General features: G+C 35.7%; 3 protein-coding genes across 4 annotated transcripts; 2 read left to right on the top strand and 1 right to left on the bottom strand.

Annotated features, from left to right (window-relative positions):
* The first annotated feature begins 4,044 nt into the window (after positions 1 to 4,044).
* Positions 4,045 to 21,937, top strand: LOC113507222. Of its 2 annotated transcripts, XM_026890092.1 has the most exons (5): positions 5,464 to 5,518; positions 5,605 to 5,745; positions 20,360 to 20,506; positions 21,141 to 21,294; positions 21,826 to 21,937. In XM_026890092.1, exons 3-5 carry the CDS (start codon positions 20,378 to 20,380, stop codon positions 21,894 to 21,896), a joined length of 354 nt encoding a protein of 117 aa, XP_026745893.1. In that variant the 5' UTR covers positions 5,464 to 5,518; positions 5,605 to 5,745; positions 20,360 to 20,377; the 3' UTR covers positions 21,897 to 21,937. The 2 variants fall into 2 exon arrangements, with proteins under 2 accessions (XP_026745892.1, XP_026745893.1); XM_026890091.1 differs by lacking the exon at positions 5,605 to 5,745 and having other exon boundaries at positions 4,045 to 5,518.
* LOC113507221 (zinc finger protein 37) lies at positions 8,144 to 11,166 on the top strand. Its single transcript, XM_026890090.1, has 2 exons — positions 8,144 to 8,333; positions 8,769 to 11,166. Exon 2 carries the CDS (start codon positions 9,233 to 9,235, stop codon positions 10,151 to 10,153), a length of 921 nt encoding a protein of 306 aa, XP_026745891.1. The 5' UTR covers positions 8,144 to 8,333; positions 8,769 to 9,232; the 3' UTR covers positions 10,154 to 11,166.
* Positions 17,937 to 19,379, bottom strand: LOC113507220. The gene is made up of 2 exons (XM_026890089.1): positions 19,112 to 19,379; positions 17,937 to 18,960 (listed from the first exon to the last, which is right to left on the bottom strand). The coding sequence occupies exons 1-2, from the start codon at positions 19,197 to 19,199 to the stop codon at positions 17,978 to 17,980; spliced, it is 1,071 nt and encodes a 356-aa protein (XP_026745890.1). The 5' UTR covers positions 19,200 to 19,379; the 3' UTR covers positions 17,937 to 17,977.
* Positions 21,938 to 22,342: the final 405 nt, after the last annotated feature.

Raw genomic sequence — 22,342 nt, 5'->3', positions numbered from 1 at the left:
GCTGGCCGAGGGGACTGATCGAAGCGAGGGTAAAAGTTTAGAGTGTCACATTCAATTTGAAATAGAAAAGTTTTAGTCAGCCTTGTCGGTTTGTTAAAGTCAAGGTAGTTGGAATAATAAGCAAGTTCGTTTCATTGGTAAGTAATTACGGAAACGCCACAGTGGTAGAAGAAACTATGAAGTTAATATTAAGTTTAACATATATTCCAGGGTGACAAGTTTGAACACACAAATCAATCCATTGAATCATCTTAATTGTTGCAGACAAACGAGATCATTGATTTTCAATCGTAGTTTATTGTTCAAACAGTACATAAAATAAATAAATATATTACTATGCACATACACTTTTTTGGACATCAAAGTGTCAACTGAAAATAAACGGGATACATTGTCGTTATCTTTTATCAAATAAGAAAGATGGACGCTTTGTCAGACTAGCTGCCCTCAGCAAAAATGTTTAAAGGCCTAATCTAACTATAGTATGCAACTGAAGTCATATCTTAAATTTCTGCACCAGTTCATAGAATTAAATTGCATTTTGGTCTGCTACTACGCACCAAGATATAAATCGATAGTATACTTAGCACAAACTGTCCTTACATTCATCAATCTACTTTTAACATCCTTATTAAGGGACCCAAGAAAGCTCTACTCTACAAAAACCCACCGACATTAATTTCGTTCAAAATATTTCTCCCGATCCATTTCATGTTGCCGCAGTCGGTATGTTGAAAGCATTTAACTTTGCAATGAATAAAGAGTTTCACACTTAAGTTACACGTCAATAAAGGTTCTGACGATTACGAAACTGTATCGGGAGCGTTTGAAGACGCCGTGACAAAGTCACTGCGCTCCGCCCCCGAACTGTCACACCATACAAGCTCATTGAAGCACAATGACATTTATTGTCAAGAATGTTGCCATGATTGTAAATTAGATTAAAAGCCGTCGGCCAGTTTGATGTGGCGAATTTTTGTTTGGTTTTTGCGTTCGTTCAGGTGCAGGCGGACAATGTGGTGGAACGGTATTGCGTCAATTTATGTTGATTTCGATTATTCGGTTTGTTTTTGATGAGCTTGTTACTCTAAATGACATCTTCTGCAAACACTCGAACGTATAAAGATAACCGCTTTAAGTTTACCGCTTTCTATCAAGTCATTTGGTGTATTGATTAGGTCTTGTCCGATATTGCACTGGCATTCGGCTAAGAATCTTATAATAGCTAGGTATGTTATAAAAGTAGTGATATCTGGAAATTAATTTTGTGGCTATTTCGCTAGATACTAGACAGTGTCCATGCCAACATTCAGATTAGTCTATACGCTTAATGGCTTTAAATGCAAGATACATTTCAATTAGAGAGAGCAGAATAATGATATTCGCAAATGTTTGATATTGGAACTCAAAATGTCGCACCAGACCTACTTTCCAACAGTACGCCCTGACTCTATATATTCTACTTCAAAGTTCAATACAACTTCGTCATACCGCCAAGCTTTGTAGTGCCGCGGTGGGCGGGGCGCGGTCTCTTACACTATTGTGTGTGATTGTTTGTTTGTTTGTCGGCGTTAGCTCCGCACCTTGTAACTCACAGATGTGATGTTTTGTTAATGGATAAGTGACAGTTTGTATTGAGATGTGTATGTAAGGATTACAGTTGTTATAATGGAATATTGGAAGATGGCGTAGGTATATGTCTTGTTTCATATTTGTGACCTTATAATTTGATGTGCGATTGTGAGTTAGCAAGCTGAAGAGAGCTGGTCATGTCTGTCGTAATCGATGGCTGTTGGAGTAGACGAGTCCTTGAATGGTGACCACGAATCGGTAAAGGCAGTGTAGGACATACAGTCCGATAGACTGATGACCTAAAACAGCCAGTTGGCTTGGACTAGACACGGAGTCGATGGACTAGGTATTTTTGGTGCAATTTAGAGGAACCCTTTGTCTAGCTGTAACCTGCGATAGGCTTAGGCTTACCAGTTAAATGGGCTGTTAGGTAAACCATCGCTAATAAGACATTTCAACAAGCTCGCATTGTTTGTCCCCTGGTTTATGGAAGCAGACAAAAACATAGGGATTCCACACGCACAGTTATAGCAAAACGATACTTGGTTACTTAGAGATGAATCATGTGACGTCATTCATAAATTACATTAAAGATTGTTTGCAATATGGTTCGTTGAACAGGAGAGATAAACCCACTCTAATACAGCGTAGGTGGCAATGAATATCTATTGGAAAAAGAGACTAATGAACACTGTTATAGGCAGATGATCAGAAATTAGCCGGAAATTGTTTTCGTTAAGCTGATTTTTATCGATATAGAATAACGAGTTTTTTTATACTGTGCTTTTGAATCTACTTATTGTTTATTATAAAATTAAGCAATATCCTGTTTTCTTGTGTCTGTAGTCAAACAGACATAGCTGGTTTTATAGTTCTGTTAAATACAACAAACTCTAACAATGTCTACGCAAACAACTAGTCAGTGATCAATCAGAAGCAACAAGGTGATCAACCCTTTATTTACCTCTTTTTTAATTTGTTTTGGTGTCAAATTGAGATGTATCACCTCAGGTTATAATAACTAATTCACCCATCTCTCGAAAAGGAGTCCAAAAGACTAGGGCCAGCCAGAGGCGCGCAGAGAATGCGTGAGCAATTCCTGGCTTAAGCAGTAGAAGAGACTCGAGGTTATTTAGTCGGTGCAAGACCGACATATCTCCGCACCGTGCCCTCGACGTAGGTTGAAATCATTAGCGTTTCAACCCAGAATACAAAAAATAAAAGGTTACAATAACCGAAGTAACACCTACAAGAACTACGTACTAACATTTAACACTAAATACTAGTGTTGCCGTAACGCCACGGCTCCGGGTCAAAAATCTATGCTATCTATAGAAGCGATGATTATTAAACTTATGTCAAATATACAATTCTCATGCCGCGGTGTTTGTAGTTAAACTCCTCTGAAACGACTCGACCGATTTTCATGATATTTTGTGTGCAAATTTTGTAGGTCTGAGAATCGGACAACTCTAGACAAATTAAACGGCAAAACAACGTTTGCTCGGTCAGCTAGCATACCTATAAAGACTTAATTTCAGAAAAAAATGTTTTTTCTATATAACTATCACTATAAGTTAAAAATAGAATAGTGTGCCCCATTTTTAATCACTAAAACCTAAAATTACACTTTGACCAGCAAAAAAATCAAATAAGCCGAGTTGCCCAAAATCAACTATACCCGTTTCTACATACTGAACCAAATACTGAACGAACAAATTGTTTCTCTAAAGTAATAATACCACAAACTTACCCCACGTGTGACGTTCCCCCGGTCGTGAGGCTCCTCCTTACTGACCCCTCCCGGGGTAATCACGCAGGCGGTAAAATGGGGAATTAAAAATGGTAGTGATTGAGAGATTGAGAGTTGATGGAAAGTTTTGAAAACTGGTTTAAGGATATTTTTCGGATTAGAATTTGTATATTTAAAATTAGTATAGAAAAATGGCATAAGGACGAATATTGTACAGCATATTTATCTCACTTCAAAAGAGGCACAAAACAAACAAGTTTTCTTAAAACACAGTTTATTTGTCATTTATGTAACAACGGGTTAAATTCACTTGGCGGCAAAATTAGTCCTTCGATCGTGAAAAATTAAGATTTCTTTTCCATTTAAAATTATTGTTATGCGCATAAAGATTACGTTGATAAAGACATTACATATTAATTAAGTAATATAAAAAAATAATTTCATAATTACACTCTATTGATAAGTTCATCACCTAGCCGTAGCCACGGTTTATTCATTACCAAATATAGTATAACTAGCTGTTGCCCGCGACTACGTCCGCGTGGTAAAAAGATCTAATTTAGGAATTTTTGAACGGAAGCCCTCGAAGATGAATTATTTTCCCTGTTTTTTTTTTCCACATTTTCGGATCTATCATCGCTCCTATTAGTCACAGCGCGATGGTATATAGCCTATAACCTTCTTCGATGAATGGTCTATTATATGAATGGTCTATATATTAGTAAGTATAGATATAGATTTACATACTAAAATACACACCATGCAATGTAGTCTATACAGAGTAGCCTTAGAATAATCTAGAACAAGGATATGTACCACTACTACGGCCTCTAAAACCAAGTAGGTAGCCATAGAGGAAGGAAGATAGCGCTCTACACTCCTAGTATCTGTCTCTCTACCACAACGACAATAATACAATAAGAACTTATGGTGTTGTTAGGCGTCAGGGTGTCTGCGGTAGGAATGAATGGATATCTCTGTTAGAATAACAATGGCGACGTTCTAACGATTTTAAATGGCGAATGCAACTGTCACAGATACGTAATACGACTTGTGGTGTGGATGGTTTAGTGTTATTGTTTAAATATTATATGATGTAACAGTTTACTCATCGGCGCTTATTTATCGGCAGTGCCCGTCGTGCCCGACTAGTTTCGGACCCAACCGGAGTCCTTAATCATGAGCTGATGCGGCGGGATTGCGAGTCGAACTGTACTGTGAACTGTTGTTGTATGTAGTTAGTTTAGTGGTTAAAATTATTTTATTTTAAAGTAATTTTAAACTGTTTTGGTTGTACTACTGTTTTCCGTTTACGTATTGTGTTCTTAATCCGTTTTTAGAGCTCACAGCCCAAGATATAAATAAAAATATATGTTGAAATCCTCATCCCTGGCAAATCGGCATACTTAATCCACAAATTACATTAAGCTAGGACGAATTCTATACACGGAGTATTTGTAACGCAAACGACGCGACCAAAAAGATGATAGTACACTATTTTGTAGCGATGTTCTCCATACGAATTATGATAGCGAAGCATCCATGAATTATCGGAAGCGCAACAAGTCTGTAACTTTTGACTCTTTTTAATAATCTCTATGAAAATGAACTTTATGTTTAAAGTCGCATTGCGACCTGACAAAGATTAACTTCCATGCGGGAGATTTTTCTTTAAGAAACTGAGGAGAAAAAACAATATTTTTTATTTTTATTTACATTAGAAAGTTTGCGTTGAAGAGAACCATTTAGGCAGTTTTTAAATATAGAAGGCTACATACCTACCGACGTGCCCGACATTTGGCTGACTTGGTTTTTATTAAAGTTGACGAATTGAATAGCAAATACATAAATGTTACTCCTTTACGCAAAACTGTCAAAGTCTAACGTTTTATTTTTTAATAAAATAGCCTGTGGACACGAATTTTACAATCACGGGTGGCACCTATTATATTTAATTCATAAAACTCACACTTCGCTTACAAATATGACATTTTAAACGTTTTCTTTCACACCGTTTCTACTTACTTCACAAATAGTTATCAAACCACACTGTAAACAAGCCCATGGCGTCTCGTTGTCTGTGGTCATCAATGGGCAGAGACAACAATGGCGGTCGCAATTTATGACGCTTTTTGTTTAACAACTTATAAGTTGGTTCATAGTAACTGTTGCGCTGTAGGTGAGGACCACACGGTAAGCGCGAATTTTTGTATACAGGGTGTTTTATTTAGAGTAACCTATTATTGTTTTTTTGCTACTTTTTTGTTATTCGTGTCTAGAACGACGTTGTCCGTCAGATCAGCGACCCAAAATGTGTATTTGCTCCCAATACGAGAGACAGCTACGTTGCCTAATCTTAGCAACATTTCGACATCCACCGCGTGACAAGTTTCATTTGAATTTGATGTGTTTTCCTGAAGGTATGTTGTATATATAAACAAATATCATTGAAATTGTGTTTAAATAAATAAGTAATCTACCACAATTAATTATAAATTCTGCCTAACCATCATAAATAAATATTTATAAAACTTTTCAAAGGTATCAAAAAAACAACACCCCATTTACACCTACGCGGGTTTTGCCATTCACAAGACGTGCACCATTTTATGACACCCGTAGTAATTGACCACAATGAACGCTCAAAAACTTGTTCCAAATTTGAAAAAAATCGATATGAAGTTGTCACGCTTTTCGAGAAATTCTACTAAACGATACTTACGATATTATAGAAGACATTCTTTAAGAGATTTATATGAATTTTATAAAGACATACAGGCCAGCCAGACTGTATTAGTATTATTCAGAAGATTTATGATTCGACTAAATATCGAGTGAATGGAATAATTTGATTTTCATTCATCGATTATATTCATTCATTGATATGGTTTTAAAGTTAGAATCGATTATATTTTGTGACATTCTTTAGATGTTTTATGGTTAACATAAAAAAATAAAATAAATGCGGACAACGTCACATACATTGCTCTGAACCCAAAGTAAGTTGCTTAAACTTGCACTTGTGTTATGGAATTCAGATACAACGAAGGTACCATAAACACCCAGACCCGAGACAATGTGGAAATGTGAATTTTTACATTGACTCGACCGGGATCCAACCCGGGTCCTCAGAGCTAGCGACACCTTGCAACCGGTGCGTACGCCACTCGACCACGGAGGTCGTCTCAAGATTGACATCATTATTGAGTGAATTTAACATTTACAAAAATTATAAAATTTCTATATAGACATTATCTTATTCAAGACACGCCTAGGCTGATTAAAAAAAACTATTCAAAAGTACCCAGAAACACGTCAAAAACTTTTAAAAGTTAAAATTGTTAAGACGCATCGATCATACAAGCCTAGTCTTAAAGGCGCGAACTAAGAAACATCAAAATAAATACAAGTAACGGTAGAGTTGTCAAAATCTTGATGAATCGAGAGTTTGAGACCTCATTGTAATCGCAACGAACCTCATAATTTTGTAGGCTTTTGATAACTCAATTTTTATGATATCTGCCAATTATATTTTTTTTACAGCCAAAACGGCTTTGGAAATGGACTTTAATAGTTGAAACGCGAGTTTTTGATATCCGACAAAACATAAATACAACTAGACTTTAAATAAGCATATTTCGCGAATTATGTTAATGTTCAGCCCAGCATAGGTTGAAACGGCGGACGTCGGCATCACCACCTCGTCAATAGGTAGATAAACTGTTTTGAAACACCATTATAAAATCGGATGTCAAAAAAGTCTTACTTAAAATTCCCACAATTAAATCAAATTCAGGTACCAAATGCTCAAAAAAATAAATTTCATAAAAACATTAAAATTATCTTTTTACGTAAACACAATATTGTACAATCGAATAAAATACGAACGGGAGACCAATCGATCAATTCGCGGCAATTTTGACAGATCGCGCCATTTCCAAAATTCGTTCGGATATTCGTCAAAAAATATCAAAAGCGTCCCAATCAAGCTCATTGTATTTGAATGGATGTAACTTGATTTGTTTAGATTGATCCCATCCATCCATTTTGTGGCCGCGGACAGTTATCTTTTTATATTAAATCCAGGAAACGATACATTTGTGGTTATTGATTGAAAAGATCCATGGTGATGCTAAATGTAGTTTTATTTATAAAGGTAAGTGAACCTTACATCCAACTTTAACTTTATAAGTAAGTTCTGCCAGTTTTAAGAATTAAAAAAAAAACGATCGAACAAACCTTTTAATGTGAATTATCTATTTCTGAAAGAGAGATTGCAGACTTGATTCAGTAATCAATTTTTAGTCGTAAATTGTTGCCATTTAACATGCACTACAGTTATTCTTTTCTTCAATAATTAAAGTACACACAAAATAGTAGAAAATTAATCAAACCTTTAAGGTTTAAATAGATTTTTAAGCATGAGCTTAGACCTGTCTACGTAACAGAGCTATTTATCTTAATTTCAGACCTTATCCGATTGACTAGACCCAAGTTTTGTTGCAGTGTCAAAAAGTTATCATAAGAATCTAGAAGTATTTCCAAGTATACAGACAGTTTTCCATAATCCGGCGAAACATAAAACGTTTTGCCCTCAGAAGAACAATGCGCCGTTAAAATAATCCTTGTAAAGATATATCAAAGTTTTGCAGTCCTTATATTTTAAAAGACGTTTTTGAAAATAATGGCAGTTTTTATACAGCTGTTGTCTTCCAAGGACAATTATAATTAAGGCAGAATTATTAAAAAAAAATGAGATGGTGTTTTTTATTCAAGGGAAGAAAATATCTAAAACTCAAACCGACATTATAACTAATTAGTACGATCTGTAAACTATCTGCGCATGTACAAATAATAGCAGTGAATCCTCCTTTGTTAGGAGACGAGGATTAAGTCTGTTGCATCGACTAAGCTCTCTGACAGTAAATTACTCACTCGCTCCGGTAGTGCCTGGATGTAAAGCAAATTTCTAAGTGCAGTGATGCGATTAGATTGATAGTACTCTGAGGTAAATGTTCAGATAATTCGGTGCGGTATATTCCTTGGTTAAGATGATTTCTTACAAACAAAGATTTTTTTGGAATCACATGGAAAAACATTGAATCTTCTGTAAGTCAGGATCTTCGATGAAACCAACGAAAGCACTTGAGCTCAGTGTGCCCCAAGAGAAACGATTAGCCGCCTTCGAAACCGCAAAGAAATTAATCAGAAATAGTAATAAGGAGGTGTAAGAAAAAATATTCCACTTCTCTACATAGCAAGCGGGAGACAAAAGGAGAAATAGCTAGTTGAAATAAAACTTGTCTAAATTAATATGTAAGCTTCAGGAGTTGCTATTAGCGCTGTTAAATTAACAAATTTCCCAACGGAATAAAATTGCCAAGTCTCCCATAAAGCAACAATATCCCTACATACATAACACATGCGTACATAACATTAATAGAAATCGGGACCGCAAGTACTGTGGAGACCATTAAAACAAGCGGCGTGCAGCTGCGGCGGCGGCCACTCGAGCGGAACGCTCGGCCCCCGAGCCCGCCCCCCGAGCACGCACAAAAATCAACATAAATAACAATACACACCCCTATCTCAAACACTATGACATGACCGCACCGAAGAATGACTCAAGAATCTACTATAACGCCAAACGAAAACTAGCTTTATGTCTCAGAGCACAAGTAACAAAATTGCCAAAAAAAATCTACCACCTCTCCAGAAATAAAAGTTAACATTAAGTGTGCAACAATTGAAAAATATTTCGTCTCTTTCGTCCATTCAATAGATAGATCCCTCCACTTTCGGACGCTTTTATTAAATTTATTGTCAAAGGAATGTATATAAAAGTTGTTGAAATGAAAAAGGGGACCAGTTTCATTTCGAACGTCAGTGATACCGTAGTGCTCTAAAATGTTTTCCGAACAACGTTACTCTAGGCTGTTCAGGCCCTGGGATGTGAGTGATAGTACCGAAACCAACAACGATGGACAGACAAACTGTGATAATACAGATGCGGAAATTAAAACGAAAAAGAGGAAAATGGACGAAAACAAAAGGGAAAATCGTTTGCGGAAAATTCGCGGCACTTTTAAGAAATCGGACACAAGTCATCAAGACGCCACTGTGTCGACGACGACGCGAGAGGGTGATGAAGATGTAAAGCCAGTTATTGACGCTAACTCTCCTGTTGAAAAATTAACATTATGCTGCGATAGGCTTCTACAAGAACCGACGAAACAAGAAGAAATAGAAAAACCAGCTGCTGCTTCTAAAACGCCATCGTTCCCTCAACTACCCCAAATGCCTGCGTACAGTCCAAATTACATGCCTGACTACCTCCCGACCGCAGACATCGCGCACGCTCTCGGGGTCCCTCCCACCGACCCTTTACTCCTAGAATCTCTGGCACAAGGCTACGCCATGGAGCTCGAATACGCCAGAATCCTTCACCAAGAAAACGAAGCAAAACTCAACGCGAAGAAACAACGACCAAAGAAATACAAGTGCCCTCACTGTCACTTTGGGTTTTCCAACAACGGGCAGCTAAAAGGTCACATAAGAATACATACTGGGGAAAGGCCTTACAAGTGTGATGAGAAGAATTGCGGGAAGACGTTTACAAGGAACGAGGAGTTGACAAGGCATAAGAGGATACACTCTGGGGTGCGTCCGTTTCCTTGCTCTACGTGTGGGAAGAAGTTTGGGAGACGAGATCATTTGAAGAAGCACACTCGGACGCATTACGTGCAGGCAGAGAGGATGATGCCGGTGTTCGTGCCGCTGTCTGCGATGCCACATGTGGCCGGCTTCCCTTACCTGTACGGGTATTGAGGAGATTTAGAATAATTTTGGGAATTATTCAAATGATAGTAGAGCTATCAAAGTATATAATTGTTTAGCTTTGCGGTACACGCGATTGTATGAACCAGAAATGGAAAATATCATGTTACAATTTTCTGGTTAGTGACCGACGAATAAGCAGATCTGATGAAATGCTTCTAAAGACCTTGATCTGTATTTCATTGTAACAATGTTTAGTACAATATAAGTAACTAGTTTTAATTTGTGTGTCTATCGAGCTTTGAAGATAAAGTATACTTGTACATATATAAAAGTTTATAAATTAAAATATTTTTGTGATGAATATTGCGCCTAGGAAATTACTAATTGTAAATATAGAACAATAAAAGGACCTACATGTTTAAAGACCAAACAAAGTTGTGAATATACCATAGATATAAATTATATGACTGCGTTGAAATTAATAAATATATTTTGTACTTCTATTATGTTGTTTCATCTTTCAACAGTGCCTATTTTTTAATTTTCTTTACAGTTTATAAGCATACCTACACACCACGGAAATGGCACGCCACCGCGCCGCCGCCGTATAATTTAAATAACTAAGATGGCCCTTATGTGGACAACGTTACCAACATTTTTACTTGTCTCAACAATGTATTAGCATTACCTTAACATGCAAGAAAAACACAAGTAACATAAAACTAGAGGTTGCCTAAAATTTGCACAGATCTATATTATAAGAACTCGCGGCTCCGACCGTGTAGCGTAAAGTTGATTATCGCTGTAAAGTGTAATACCTCTCTTAGTTTTTATACAAAATTAGTTATACATATTTGTTATTCTATCTAGGCCGTGCCACACAAAATTATTTTGTAGTTCTTGCGTAAAAGAGCAACATTCATCCATACATCGTCAAGAACATTCCAGTTTATAATTGTAGAATAACAAAAATATTCTTTGTAATTTGTAAACATCAAAATACTTGTGCTTATTTACTGTTTAGTCACTGTAAAATAATTATAAAGTCAATTTATCTAAATTAAAACGATATAGGATTTAAAATAAATCAATATACCTCTATTCTTTACAAAGAAAGTCTCAAGAAAACATATAACTCGTTTGATAATAACCAAACTTCGTAACTACAGGAAACCTGGCTTCCATGTTATAACTGAGAGCCTACCACCATGTTCAAAAGTATTATAATTGTAGTTGTAAAAGCGGGACAGCGCAATACACGGCTTAGAGCGTCATCTCTCTTTTACACTTATAAATATAGTATTTTAAAGATGGTGCTAGGAATTCTAAAAAGTTTCTATAACTTCTCCAAGTCTCTTGCCAACAACTTTAATTTGTGAAAACTGAAACCGTAGAAGCAACATACGATCAATACTGGGTTGTGACGTAGATTTGCTACGTGAAAAGTTTGTTCATAGTTTTACATTTTTTGTAGGTTTAGGTGTGTTATATTAACTAAGGTTTCTGTTGACGAAATTTTAAGGAGTTAGTACCTAAGTTTGGCTGAAGCTTATAGCTTGAAGTTTATTATCATTTATAATGGTTTATTTGTGAAGTCTTTTACTTGACCTTCAATGTTCTTTAACTGTTCCCACACTAAGGCACGTAATCCTTATATCGCTAGGGGATTTCGCCAACATTCAAATCACATTTAAGCCACCTAGATGCAGAATGAGTATGCGTGGATTACACAAATGCTTGTCATACGCGAGGATCGCACCCACGACACGTGGCGCATGGGTTTGGCGTGATGACCTATACCAGTTAGCTATCCGTGCAGTCAAAGTCTTTTGCACTTTAAATTGATGTAGGATCACTTCATGTTCTTTGCCTTTATAAAGACCATTAACAAAAACTCGAACCAAACGATTTCATGCCGAAGCACTTCCTTTTCTTTAACTGAGGTCTAATTTTCAGATGTTTCTTTTTTTTTTCAATCAACATGAAATTAGAATTCTCGTTTAAACATCACTCGCTTTTTATTTTAAGGTTTAATTCTTGATACGCAATTTTAACAAAAAAACGCAAGTTATGGTAAAAACGGTTACACATCGCAAAATACAATCGTGCCTCTTAACAAATATCAAAGATGCATCGCCTTCAAATATAGTAAGCAAAATCGATTAATCACTCATACAATGTCCAATCGATATAAAAACGTTGCACAAAATATTCCAACACTGGAGTACGGACTTCCGGTATAAAGAATGAAAGACATCAAAAGCCATACATAGAATACATACAAATTGTTATTGCTAAATATTTTGACTTCAACATCAAACTTTGAAAACGTTTGTAAAAAGCGCACACTTGTGTCAATAATAGAATTTCGAGAAATAGGCATGATTTAATCTTCAATACTGTATTTATATGTAACTAGCTGACCCAGGAAACGTTGTTTTGCCGAATATTTTTTTCCTATTTGTATGTATTTTTAATGCCTCATTATATAAAAAAAAAAAAAAAACATTTCGTCCAAAAAATAAAATATTTTTTTTTGGTGTGAGCAACCCAACTTCGGGATATGAAAAACAGATGTTGTTCTATTCTCAGACCTACCCAATATGTATACAAAATTTCTCTCAAACCGTTTCGGAGGAGTACGGTAACTAACATCGTGACACAGAAATTTTATACATTAGAAGATTTATCGATAAAGCTATAAAAAAGATAATTTTTGGGATATCAGAATAAACGCCTGTATTAAACTGCGTTTGAGATATATTAAATAGAGACAGGAAATTTGCTCAGACTGTATAAGCTTAGGTGATATATATTTTAGATGATACATCTCAATTTGTTAATCTGTAACCACGGCTGTAAAGGGTTGTTCACTTGTCAAAATGATTTCAAGTTTGATGATGGATTACTAAAATACTTTTAATATGTTGTCATTATTGTAAGTGTGTTCCGACATGTATTTAAAGCGAGTTAGATAATACGTGTAGTGTTCTATTTGTTATGTTTTTTATCGTATTCATCATCGTCAGCCTTGGATAAGGCACTGCTGGGTATTGACCTACCTTTGTTTATGCCATTCTCCTCTGTCTATTGCCCTTTGCATCCATTCTACTCTTGCTATCTTTTTATATCGTCTGCCCATCTCATCAAGGAATTTTGTCCGTCGAAGTCTTGGCCACCAGTCATTCATTCTTAAAATAATACTTACCTAGTTACAAATAATACAAAGAAAAAGTTCACACCTCTGACAGGACTTTTCATTCTATTATGTATTAGAATTTAATTTATAACATAATAACTGATTTGCAACGCTTTCTGTGTATTAAAATAATAAAGGCTGACTGTAATATTAAAATAAATACCAAACCGTTCCTAACAACCATTTACTTAAGTAATAAGGTTAAATATCTTCTATTAACACTGATCTTTCGTAAACAAGAACAGTCAGAAAGCAATAAATTCCGATAACCTCATTTCCAATGATCGCAACAAACAAATTAGCTACCTTCCCACGTTAACTTATAACTGCCCTAAATATATTAAGACATTGTGTAATTCGGACGTCCGTTGCACAGCGGGACTCTTTTATTAAGAAACTGATATTTTTACACTGGGCACACCACTGTAATTGGCTGAATGAAGTGTTGTCATTGCGCACTGCGTGACACCTATTATTGTAAGCACTTCCGTTATCAAAATAAGAGCAATTTATTCACTTTTTTTTCGTCTCAGTTCTTACTAGACAACATGGTATCCTGACTTTAGGCTTGCAATTAATTAGACTTTTGATTTATTATTTGATAGCATTTTCGTTTTAGCTATTCTAATTTATAATTATCAGAATCGAGTTTTAATCATACACAGTTACGTTTTATAATCATAACTTAAATAACACGCTTAAGGTTTTTCTAGTTCTCTTCTTTCTTCAAGTTTATCTGCACAACCCAATGCAATTGTACGAAATTTTTCAAAACATAAATTTCTAAAAAACCTTTAAGCCGGTCAAACGACTAACCCTTGTTAACATTATTTCGCGACCTTTTGTTAATCTCACAACAGTTCCCACGTCCAAAAAACTGGCCAACACTGCCGATGTAGGTGTGACTCGGCTTTTTAACCGAGAAACATAATCTTTTTAATTCTCTGCACAAACAGAGGAAATCTAATATTATTTATGTAAGAAACCCGCCTACAATCCGAACAAATTCACTGAATAGATAATTTATTGGCCATATCTGAGGCCGTACCACTACATCTTAAAGTAAGCTTATTGTCGCTGTGCAAGCGGGATAGCACTACTCTGCGTAGAGCGCCATCTCTCTTCCGCAACTCCAATAACATCACGTTAAGCAGTAGTAGTCGGTCCTATAGATAGTGGCAAACTTTAAAAAAAAGAATTTTACTTTTTTAAACGCACAGGTGGGATTCGATTCGGCCTGAATGAAACCTTTATGACAAAGCTTAAGAAATTAATGATAGAAGTTGTGTAAACATTTTTTGTTTGTGAATGAATCGTTTGGCTTCAGAATTTTATTCGACAAATGAGTGTCGATTGTAGTCGCGAAATATCTGAGGGATTCAATAAATTAAAGAGGCGACGCCTTCAATTTTCTTTAGGAATATATTTTTAGAAGATTTCACCTTTTTGGGGTAGCCGTTAAGAAATAAAAGTAGTAGTTTTATATCATTCATAAATCTTTTAATTAAGCCGTATCACATTACAAATTCTCAACTTATTTTTTTTTTCTACTAAGTAGCATCGAGTAATACTTTAGGCACGGTATTAACTGGTATAGTTGGGATAATTGACACTTAACTCTGTGCAATAAATTACCAGTAGTACAATAAGTTTATGTCCCTGGGAATATCGGTCAGGTGGGCGTCACGCCCGCTCAATACACTTTTTAGGTGACCAGGATGCTACCTGAGTTGTTAAAGTATTGTGACCATAGAATAGGTAGAAAAGAGGACAGTCCTGTTTGTTAAAATAAGGTGGAAGCAAAAGGTTTAAATTTAAAATCAGTGAAGCATTTTTATACTATAGGACATAATTGATTATTTTTAGCATTTGATATCTCGTTACCTATTGAGAAATGTTATGGGGTTTTAGTTATTGTTAGACTACGATTGAGTAAAAATCTGTATGCTGAGCAAACACGGCCCGCTTATTTTAAGATGAACGAAAAATTAAAGATACCTTAATACGGAAAGTATTATGGTATCTATATATCACTATATCTATCACTACATCTATTCGCTAGATTAATTATTTGTTAAAACCTATCCTTAAATTCCATTTAAATATTTTTGGTCATGGCCACCCTACACTACTACAATTCACTAAAGATAGTATCAACAATACAAATAGGATTATTTACCGCGTCCATTACGATACAATGTTCATTCATGAAGGTTTAACGCAAAAAATATTAGTTTGTTATTCCCACGAGCAAGTACTTGACTTTTGCGCAAATTCGCTTCGCTGTTTGCCACGCAATGTCATGGTCAGGTTGAATATACTTGACACATAGTGAATGGACCTTTTTTATCGATGATCGATTTGATTCGATTTTTGTGTTTGTTAGGTCGAGCTGCGATTGCGATTCCTGGCACTTACACCTTGGTGGGACTCCCACGCAATATTTTATAGAATAGGCGTTATCGTAGAATAAGTTTTAAGCGATTTGGATGCTTCCCTTTCATGTTTTGCTGGGTGGTAATCGATATTTTTTTTTTGTTGAAGGACGAAGATCGAGTTATGTGTTCTATAATTTCTATGACACAAAAATGTGTCTAATTGTGTGATAGTAATAACTATGAACACTATAAATCCTATTAAGTAAACGGCGTTCAAGATTTTCAATGCTAATACATAAAAGGCCTTGTATACATAGACATATTAGCTACTAGCTGCTGCCCGCGACTTCGTCCGCGTGGTTAGAAGATATAAGTTCTAATTTATACCTGCCTTCTATCTATCTATCTATCTATCTATCTGCCTTCTATCTATCTTGTAGGATTCAGTCAGCGTTTGCAATGTAAGCGCAAAAAATGTGTTTTTTACGACCTCACATTAGAAACCTCAAAAATTGTAGCCTATGTGTTATTCTGATGTATAAGCTATACATATTGTGGTAAAGTTTCATTCAAATCCATTCAGTAGTTTTTACGTGAAAGAGTAACAAACATCCATACTTACAAACTTTCGCCTTTATAAAAGTAGTAGGATTGCTCGAAATCCACCACCATACCACCATTAGCACTACAACATTTCAAATTCAATAAATAGAAATCAAATACATCCACAATAATTATCCTTACCAGCAAAAAAATACTAATGACAACATCCCGCTTAAACGGAAGCGCGGGAAAGCGCAACAAACTGTCATGGCGACCACCCATAGCGAATGAATTTGTCATTGTGGTTGATGCGGTGATGACGACTCAACTTGCATAAAGCAGGCTTTATTATATCGATTCCCAATAGTATAGGATGCAACGAATTCCGCTTTGAGTAAGGAATTAATATTGCATAAATGTTAATAGCTTATTGAAATACGGACTATTTAGAATTTAATCTTTGGAAGCGTTACGAGATACTTATTAATGATCCATGCTTCTTGCATTATAAATTGTTTGACCGTACTTCAGAATAGCTTCAATAAAATTTAGCTCAATATTTTTTATGCCTTAAAAGTATTGATGATGAAGTGCATTTTTTAAACTTACTTATAACGACTTGTCTGCATAAGTTATTTTTCAGCAATACAAGTAGGTAGGTACAGTAAGTAAGTTGGATGCATTCGTCGTTGTACGACTTACAACTAACAGACAAGGCGTCTGCATGTTCAACATTGAAAAAGTTACGTAGATTTCCACCTACATGACCTTTTGGGACCACAGACCTTATATTTATTAAGCTACATTAACCGGGGCAGTATTTAAAAGTATAAGCGAATTTAAAGGTAAATGATATCAAGTAACTATTCCATTTTTTTATAGAGCTATCTATCGGTGCGTAGCAATAAGTCGATAGGTCTTTGTGTAAGGCGTGGCGGGATTATTAAAGCTTTGTCGTTGGGTCAAACTTGCACCAAACCGCTGATGTATCTCCATGTGCATGTACATAATCCTTTATCCTTACGGTACCTATACTGCATTCGTTTTCGTATTTAAAAAAAGGTAAATAATCTAGGTGTGCTGAATGACTGATTTATTTCAGTAGTTAATTTAATTTGGTAATGGGTTTTTGTTGTTTTACAATGATTCGCGTTTTATTTTAATCTAAGCTTTTTCGGAAATACTCACCAGGATATTTACCATTTTCTAAGTACTTTAGTTACTGTATAAATGGCGATTGCCGTACGACCTGCACATTGATATCATAACCATTTAAATATGTATAAAAAAAAATATTAAAAATAAAGATAAAATACTAATTGACACCGTCCTCAACCTACAGCCCTTCTTCACACAAATCCCTATTAAATAAATTAAACCAAACTAAGCTATCAACATTGCTCACGATAAATTACATTTAACAATTGTAGGACCCTACAGTGCGCAATTGTTGATGTTTGGACCCCAGTATGTGAGGGAAGGACACAATGCCACTAAAAGTGCCATCCTAGTTGCGGTAGACCACACGTGGGGTGACGATATTGTATGATTTTTAGTTTTGGGGTGAGGACCCTTGGTTTAAGTTGAGTTCTCGAAATAAATATGTACCAAAATTGTGTTAGGCGCTTAGCGTATACGATAACGAAATTTTAACGCGTTTGTGTTAAAACCTTCGACGTGTCATTATTATAATTATTCAAGACACAAACACTAAATAATTATAACATTTTTATTGAGGACTCGTCAAGTCGGTTACATTTCGTCTTTCACATACCTCAATTTGTCGACGTAATCTTCAATCATGAGCGAAATATCGGTGACATTTAATCCCTTAGACTGAAAGTATTCAATATTCTCCGGCTCTTTCACATACTCTTGTAGAGCACTGAACAGTTTCTTCGCCTTCGGCTTCCCTCGATAGTTCTTCAAACAAAACTGCTTAATATTCTTGATCATATCGAAAACTGTGACTATAATATTGTTGTCTGGCGTATTATAAGACCAGGTTTTAGAAAATATATTCAGCAGGCCATTACAAACCGTAGGCGTCGCCATATGCTCAAGCAAACCTATGCGCGTGTAAAACTTCATCTTGTCATTATCAACAATGGTCCGTTGGACATCATTCCTAGCTGTCACGTGCTCCTTCAAAATCATATTGAAGAGATCCAAAAGAGTTTTTATAACAGACGTGTCTAGTTTACCGACTTGCTCGTAGAATGGTGCTAAACCTTTGATTTTCATTACTCTAGCTTGTACGCGAGGGTTGTCTGGCAGCCATACGTATAATACATCTAGAGCGTGTGCCTTAAGACCGAGGTTGTCTTGCTCAAATACGTCTAAAAGCCTGTCAACTATAGTGATCGGGATGAGAGCGGTTGTTGTAGTGGGGGCGACGTCAAATAGGACTTTCAAGAGTATGAGTATGCGGGCTTTAACCGCAGCGTTCTCTGCCTTTAGATTCTGCGCGACGATCCTGTCGAGACCCTTTGCCTTTAGGAATTTGTAAGCGTTGTTAGAGTTCTTGACAGCTTCGATCATGTTGTCTAGTATCTCGACCATTTCGCTGAACATTTTTTTCGCGTCTGCTAAAGGGGCGTCCTCGAACCGTATTATTTTGTCGGAAGCTGCTGCTAGGTTTTCAAGCGTCACCAAGGCCTTTTCTATATCTGGATTGATAGTTCGCATCAACTCCTGTTCAGATAAATCCTGTTCAGATATATCATAGGGTTGACCTGAAATTTTAGTTTTATAATCAATGCCCCAGTTTAGAAATAGGCCCGCATATAGGTCCTTACGAACAGATAAAACATCAGTTTTAAGCAAGGTCGCATGGGCCTAAAGACATGGACATATACCTATATAAATATTATTTGAGTAGGTTACCTGTTTCAGATATATCCTCAGTAATTTCCGAAGCTACGTAGTTTAAAAGAAGCACAGTTGCACAAAGCAAGTTCACAAGACGCGACATTCTTCCTATTGCTATTATTATCTTATTGTTTTACTGAAGCTTTAATTAATCCTGACTTTTTTAAGTTATGTCAAATCATATAAAAAGCCAAACCGTCAATAAGTAAAGGAGTTCATTAAATAACTGGTTAAACCTCCATGGTATTTTAAGACTTTAGGGAAAGAAGTATGTTCTCAAGAAATTGGTGCAGTCCTATTATTCTTAAAATCATATTTATATGACTTTATCATAAGTTTACTACGCTAACTATAGAGATCTTATAGGGATTATTGCATGTAACCGCAGGTCTCTGTATATGTTAGCCTTATTAAATTGATCATAATTCTTTAATCTGCGGCCCTCATTCCTGCACTCAAACCGTTTAAACGATTTTGTAGGCACGTGTAGATTGCATTTTTATATTTTTATGTAATATCTTATTAATAAAGACTTGAATCGAACCAACTTGAAAGCATAGTGCGACATTCTGTGTTCTCTTCCGTCAGTGTCAATAAATTAAGATTGTCATAGGGTAATAGTCATAGAAGTCGTGTGTTATATAGTTTATTATAGTGACGAGTGCATCATTCGCTATGAGTAGGCTAATTTTCATTTAAGTGAATACGGACTTTTGCCTCTCATGGATCAGTTGGGGGTGATGTCAAAGTGTAGCGACGGCAGCTGCTGCTGTATACCTCATAGGAGTATGATAGCCCTCATCTCTGTCATTGGCTTGGTTCGTATTTTCGTATCTAGTATTCTTTCTCTGGTTCCGTAATATTACTAAGGAGTGGCAGTCACGGAGTGCCGAACGTTATATGGTATCGTAGAAAAGTATAAGCATACCTATCGAGTATAATATTTTATTTATGATCCCCGAAGATAACATGGTGGTATTATCTAGCAGTATACTGTAAGTGCCTACCGTGTATCTACCCGACTCCTATCCAAAATATTCTATCTATAAATCATATCGTTTTGAACCCCGCGTACGACAATCAACAATGTGTGATCTACGAATGTTTGTCCTAAGTCTGGGTATCTTTGTGCTGAATGTTTGTGAAACCCCCGCATCACTAGGACTAAATTATTGTGTAAGCCGCGTAAACGATAGTTGCATGTGTGCGTGCACCGATTCGTCCGTGGTATCGATTTAAACTACTATTTGTTATGTTCTACAGATAGCATGTGTTCTGGACATGATGACTAGTGACTCTTGCTCGCCGTATAACGAGTGCGGTGTGGGCGCGCAGGTGGAGTGCGCGCGACAACTGCTTGTCACGCTGTTCCAGATGGCTAATCTACTGCTGTTGCTGGCTTCCATCGTTGTTAGTATGGGGTTTTATGTTCTGTTACCTAGTATATTCGTATTGAAGATAAGAAGATGTGTGCTTCTTGACAATCCCGGTTTTTTATCAATCAATCAATAAATCCAAAAGAACGAAATTATTATCCATTAATGGACATAGCTATCCCACAAGTTGTGCAAGATTTTAAGTGATGGAAAAAAATATAACTTTTCGTAGGTATTTTTTATAGGTAGCTTGTTGACAATATTGTAAATATCTTTTCATTTATTATAACTTCTTAGAATCACAACGAAAGGGTTGATTTAGTTATGTAGATTTTTTCTTCACGAATATCAAAATATGTGAGTAAACTTTTGTATCACATGTAAGATCCTGACGAAAGTTACTATTAAAATAATCCTAAGCAGTGTCCTCCTATTTAATTGTTTACTTATGTACTTATATGGTTATTTCTTATTTTTGTAATGCATTGTATGTACTCCAATGTAAGTGTGTTACATGTCATAGAGAAATCATAACATGTAAATCAAACACGGTAAAGTCAGACACATTTTCCGACTGTCCTCTATGAATTAAGCATGATTTTTAGTTTTACCTGTGCATTATGTAACCGATATTTCACGAATAATATAACTTTGATCGTTGTATTCAGGAGAACGCCATCCTAGTGCAAGTGTACGTGTGGTACACCCTGGGTTTCGTGGTGATGGGCCTCATAGTGACTATCGTGGACTTCCTCTTCAAATACAAGAACATGGGCTCCATCAGCCTCATCGGCTTCGTCACTGAAGTCGGCTTCTTGTTTAGTAAGTTATCATATTTATTTACAAACAATTGATCAACTCAGTCTGTTGTGGTTTTCTATTGGACATAGGCGTACCCCAAAGTTACACTGTACTGATTCATATATTATACTAAGATAGAATCTTGACTTATATTTTTACATACATTATACGGTTGTCTAGATTAGCAAACAATACCTCAAAAACTCTTAAATTCAATATTATCTAGTTAGTTATTTACTGTATATTTTATCATCATTATTTAAAACTGATTATACTTTTATGAATGTCTTACATAACTGAATTATAACCGGCCGGCCGGCCGCCGGGCTACAGATCGACAATGATCCCGTGGGAACGAGAACATACAATCGGGATATAACTATCCTACATTTTAATACTGGTTTTAAACTATAAACTATATAACTATAGATACGTTTAGTGATTTTGGCATGGCAGAGAAACAAACATCCACACATGCAAACTTTCTCGTTTAGTAGGATTTGTTGCACACAATCTGATGGTTTTTAATATATTTTTATTCTTTCATTTCAGTGGTATTCCGCTGCTTACCTCTAGTGGACACATATAGAAAACACCTCAACGGCGAATCTTCTATATTGTAAATAGTCTTTATAAGAAAACAAATAAAAATCACAAAATAATTTTTAACTTTTTCATTTTATATTTTTGTACTATCTACTATATACAATGTGGATATTAAATATCTATAGAAAAAAAACATAGTACAACAAAACTTAGAATTAACGCGAATACTAAAATAACACGGTTCTTATGAACTCACACATCTGCTTACCAATAGAAAAACTTAAATTGCTTAATCCTTAGTCCAAAATATATTGAGAGTTATTTATAAAATTAACTTATATAACTGTTATAATGAGGTGAAAGAAATAAGGAAATGTTTAGTAGTACCACAATAATAATTAACCAATGTAACTAGTGCTTGCAGAGCGCAATTTTCCACACGTATTGAGGGGAGTTTAATTATCCAAATTGACAATTTACCAACATTATGATAGCATGGACATCCAAAAAGGATTATTGGAAT

The sequence above is a fragment of the Trichoplusia ni genome, unplaced genomic scaffold (assembly GCF_003590095.1).
Source record: "Trichoplusia ni isolate ovarian cell line Hi5 unplaced genomic scaffold, tn1 tig00001093, whole genome shotgun sequence".
NCBI lineage: Eukaryota > Metazoa > Arthropoda > Insecta > Lepidoptera > Noctuidae > Trichoplusia > Trichoplusia ni.
The sequence above is the reverse complement of the archived record's forward strand: the minus strand, read 5'-3'. Positions and strand labels throughout refer to the sequence as shown.

What these genes read in the sequence shown, in the direction of transcription:
- LOC113507221 (XM_026890090.1), top strand. Translation starts at nt 9,233, where the DNA reads ATGTTTTCCGAACAACGTTACTCTAGGCTGTTCAGGCCCTGGGATGTG.
- LOC113507222 (XM_026890091.1), top strand. Translation starts at nt 5,432, where the DNA reads ATGGCGGTCGCAATTTATGACGCTTTTTGTTTAACAACTTATAAGTTG. An exon ending in CTGTAGGTGAGGACCACACG is followed by an intron (nt 5,519 to 20,359) that starts GTAAGCGCGAAT and finishes TATGTTCTACAG; the next exon opens with ATAGCATGTGTTCTGGACAT. An exon ending in TGTTGCTGGCTTCCATCGTT is followed by an intron (nt 20,507 to 21,140) that starts GTTAGTATGGGG and finishes CGTTGTATTCAG; the next exon opens with GAGAACGCCATCCTAGTGCA.
- LOC113507220 (XM_026890089.1), bottom strand. Translation starts at nt 19,199, where the DNA reads ATGTCGCGTCTTGTGAACTTGCTTTGTGCAACTGTGCTTCTTTTAAAC. An exon ending in TGAGGATATATCTGAAACAG is followed by an intron (nt 18,961 to 19,111) that starts GTAACCTACTCA and finishes CTAAAATTTCAG; the next exon opens with GTCAACCCTATGATATATCT.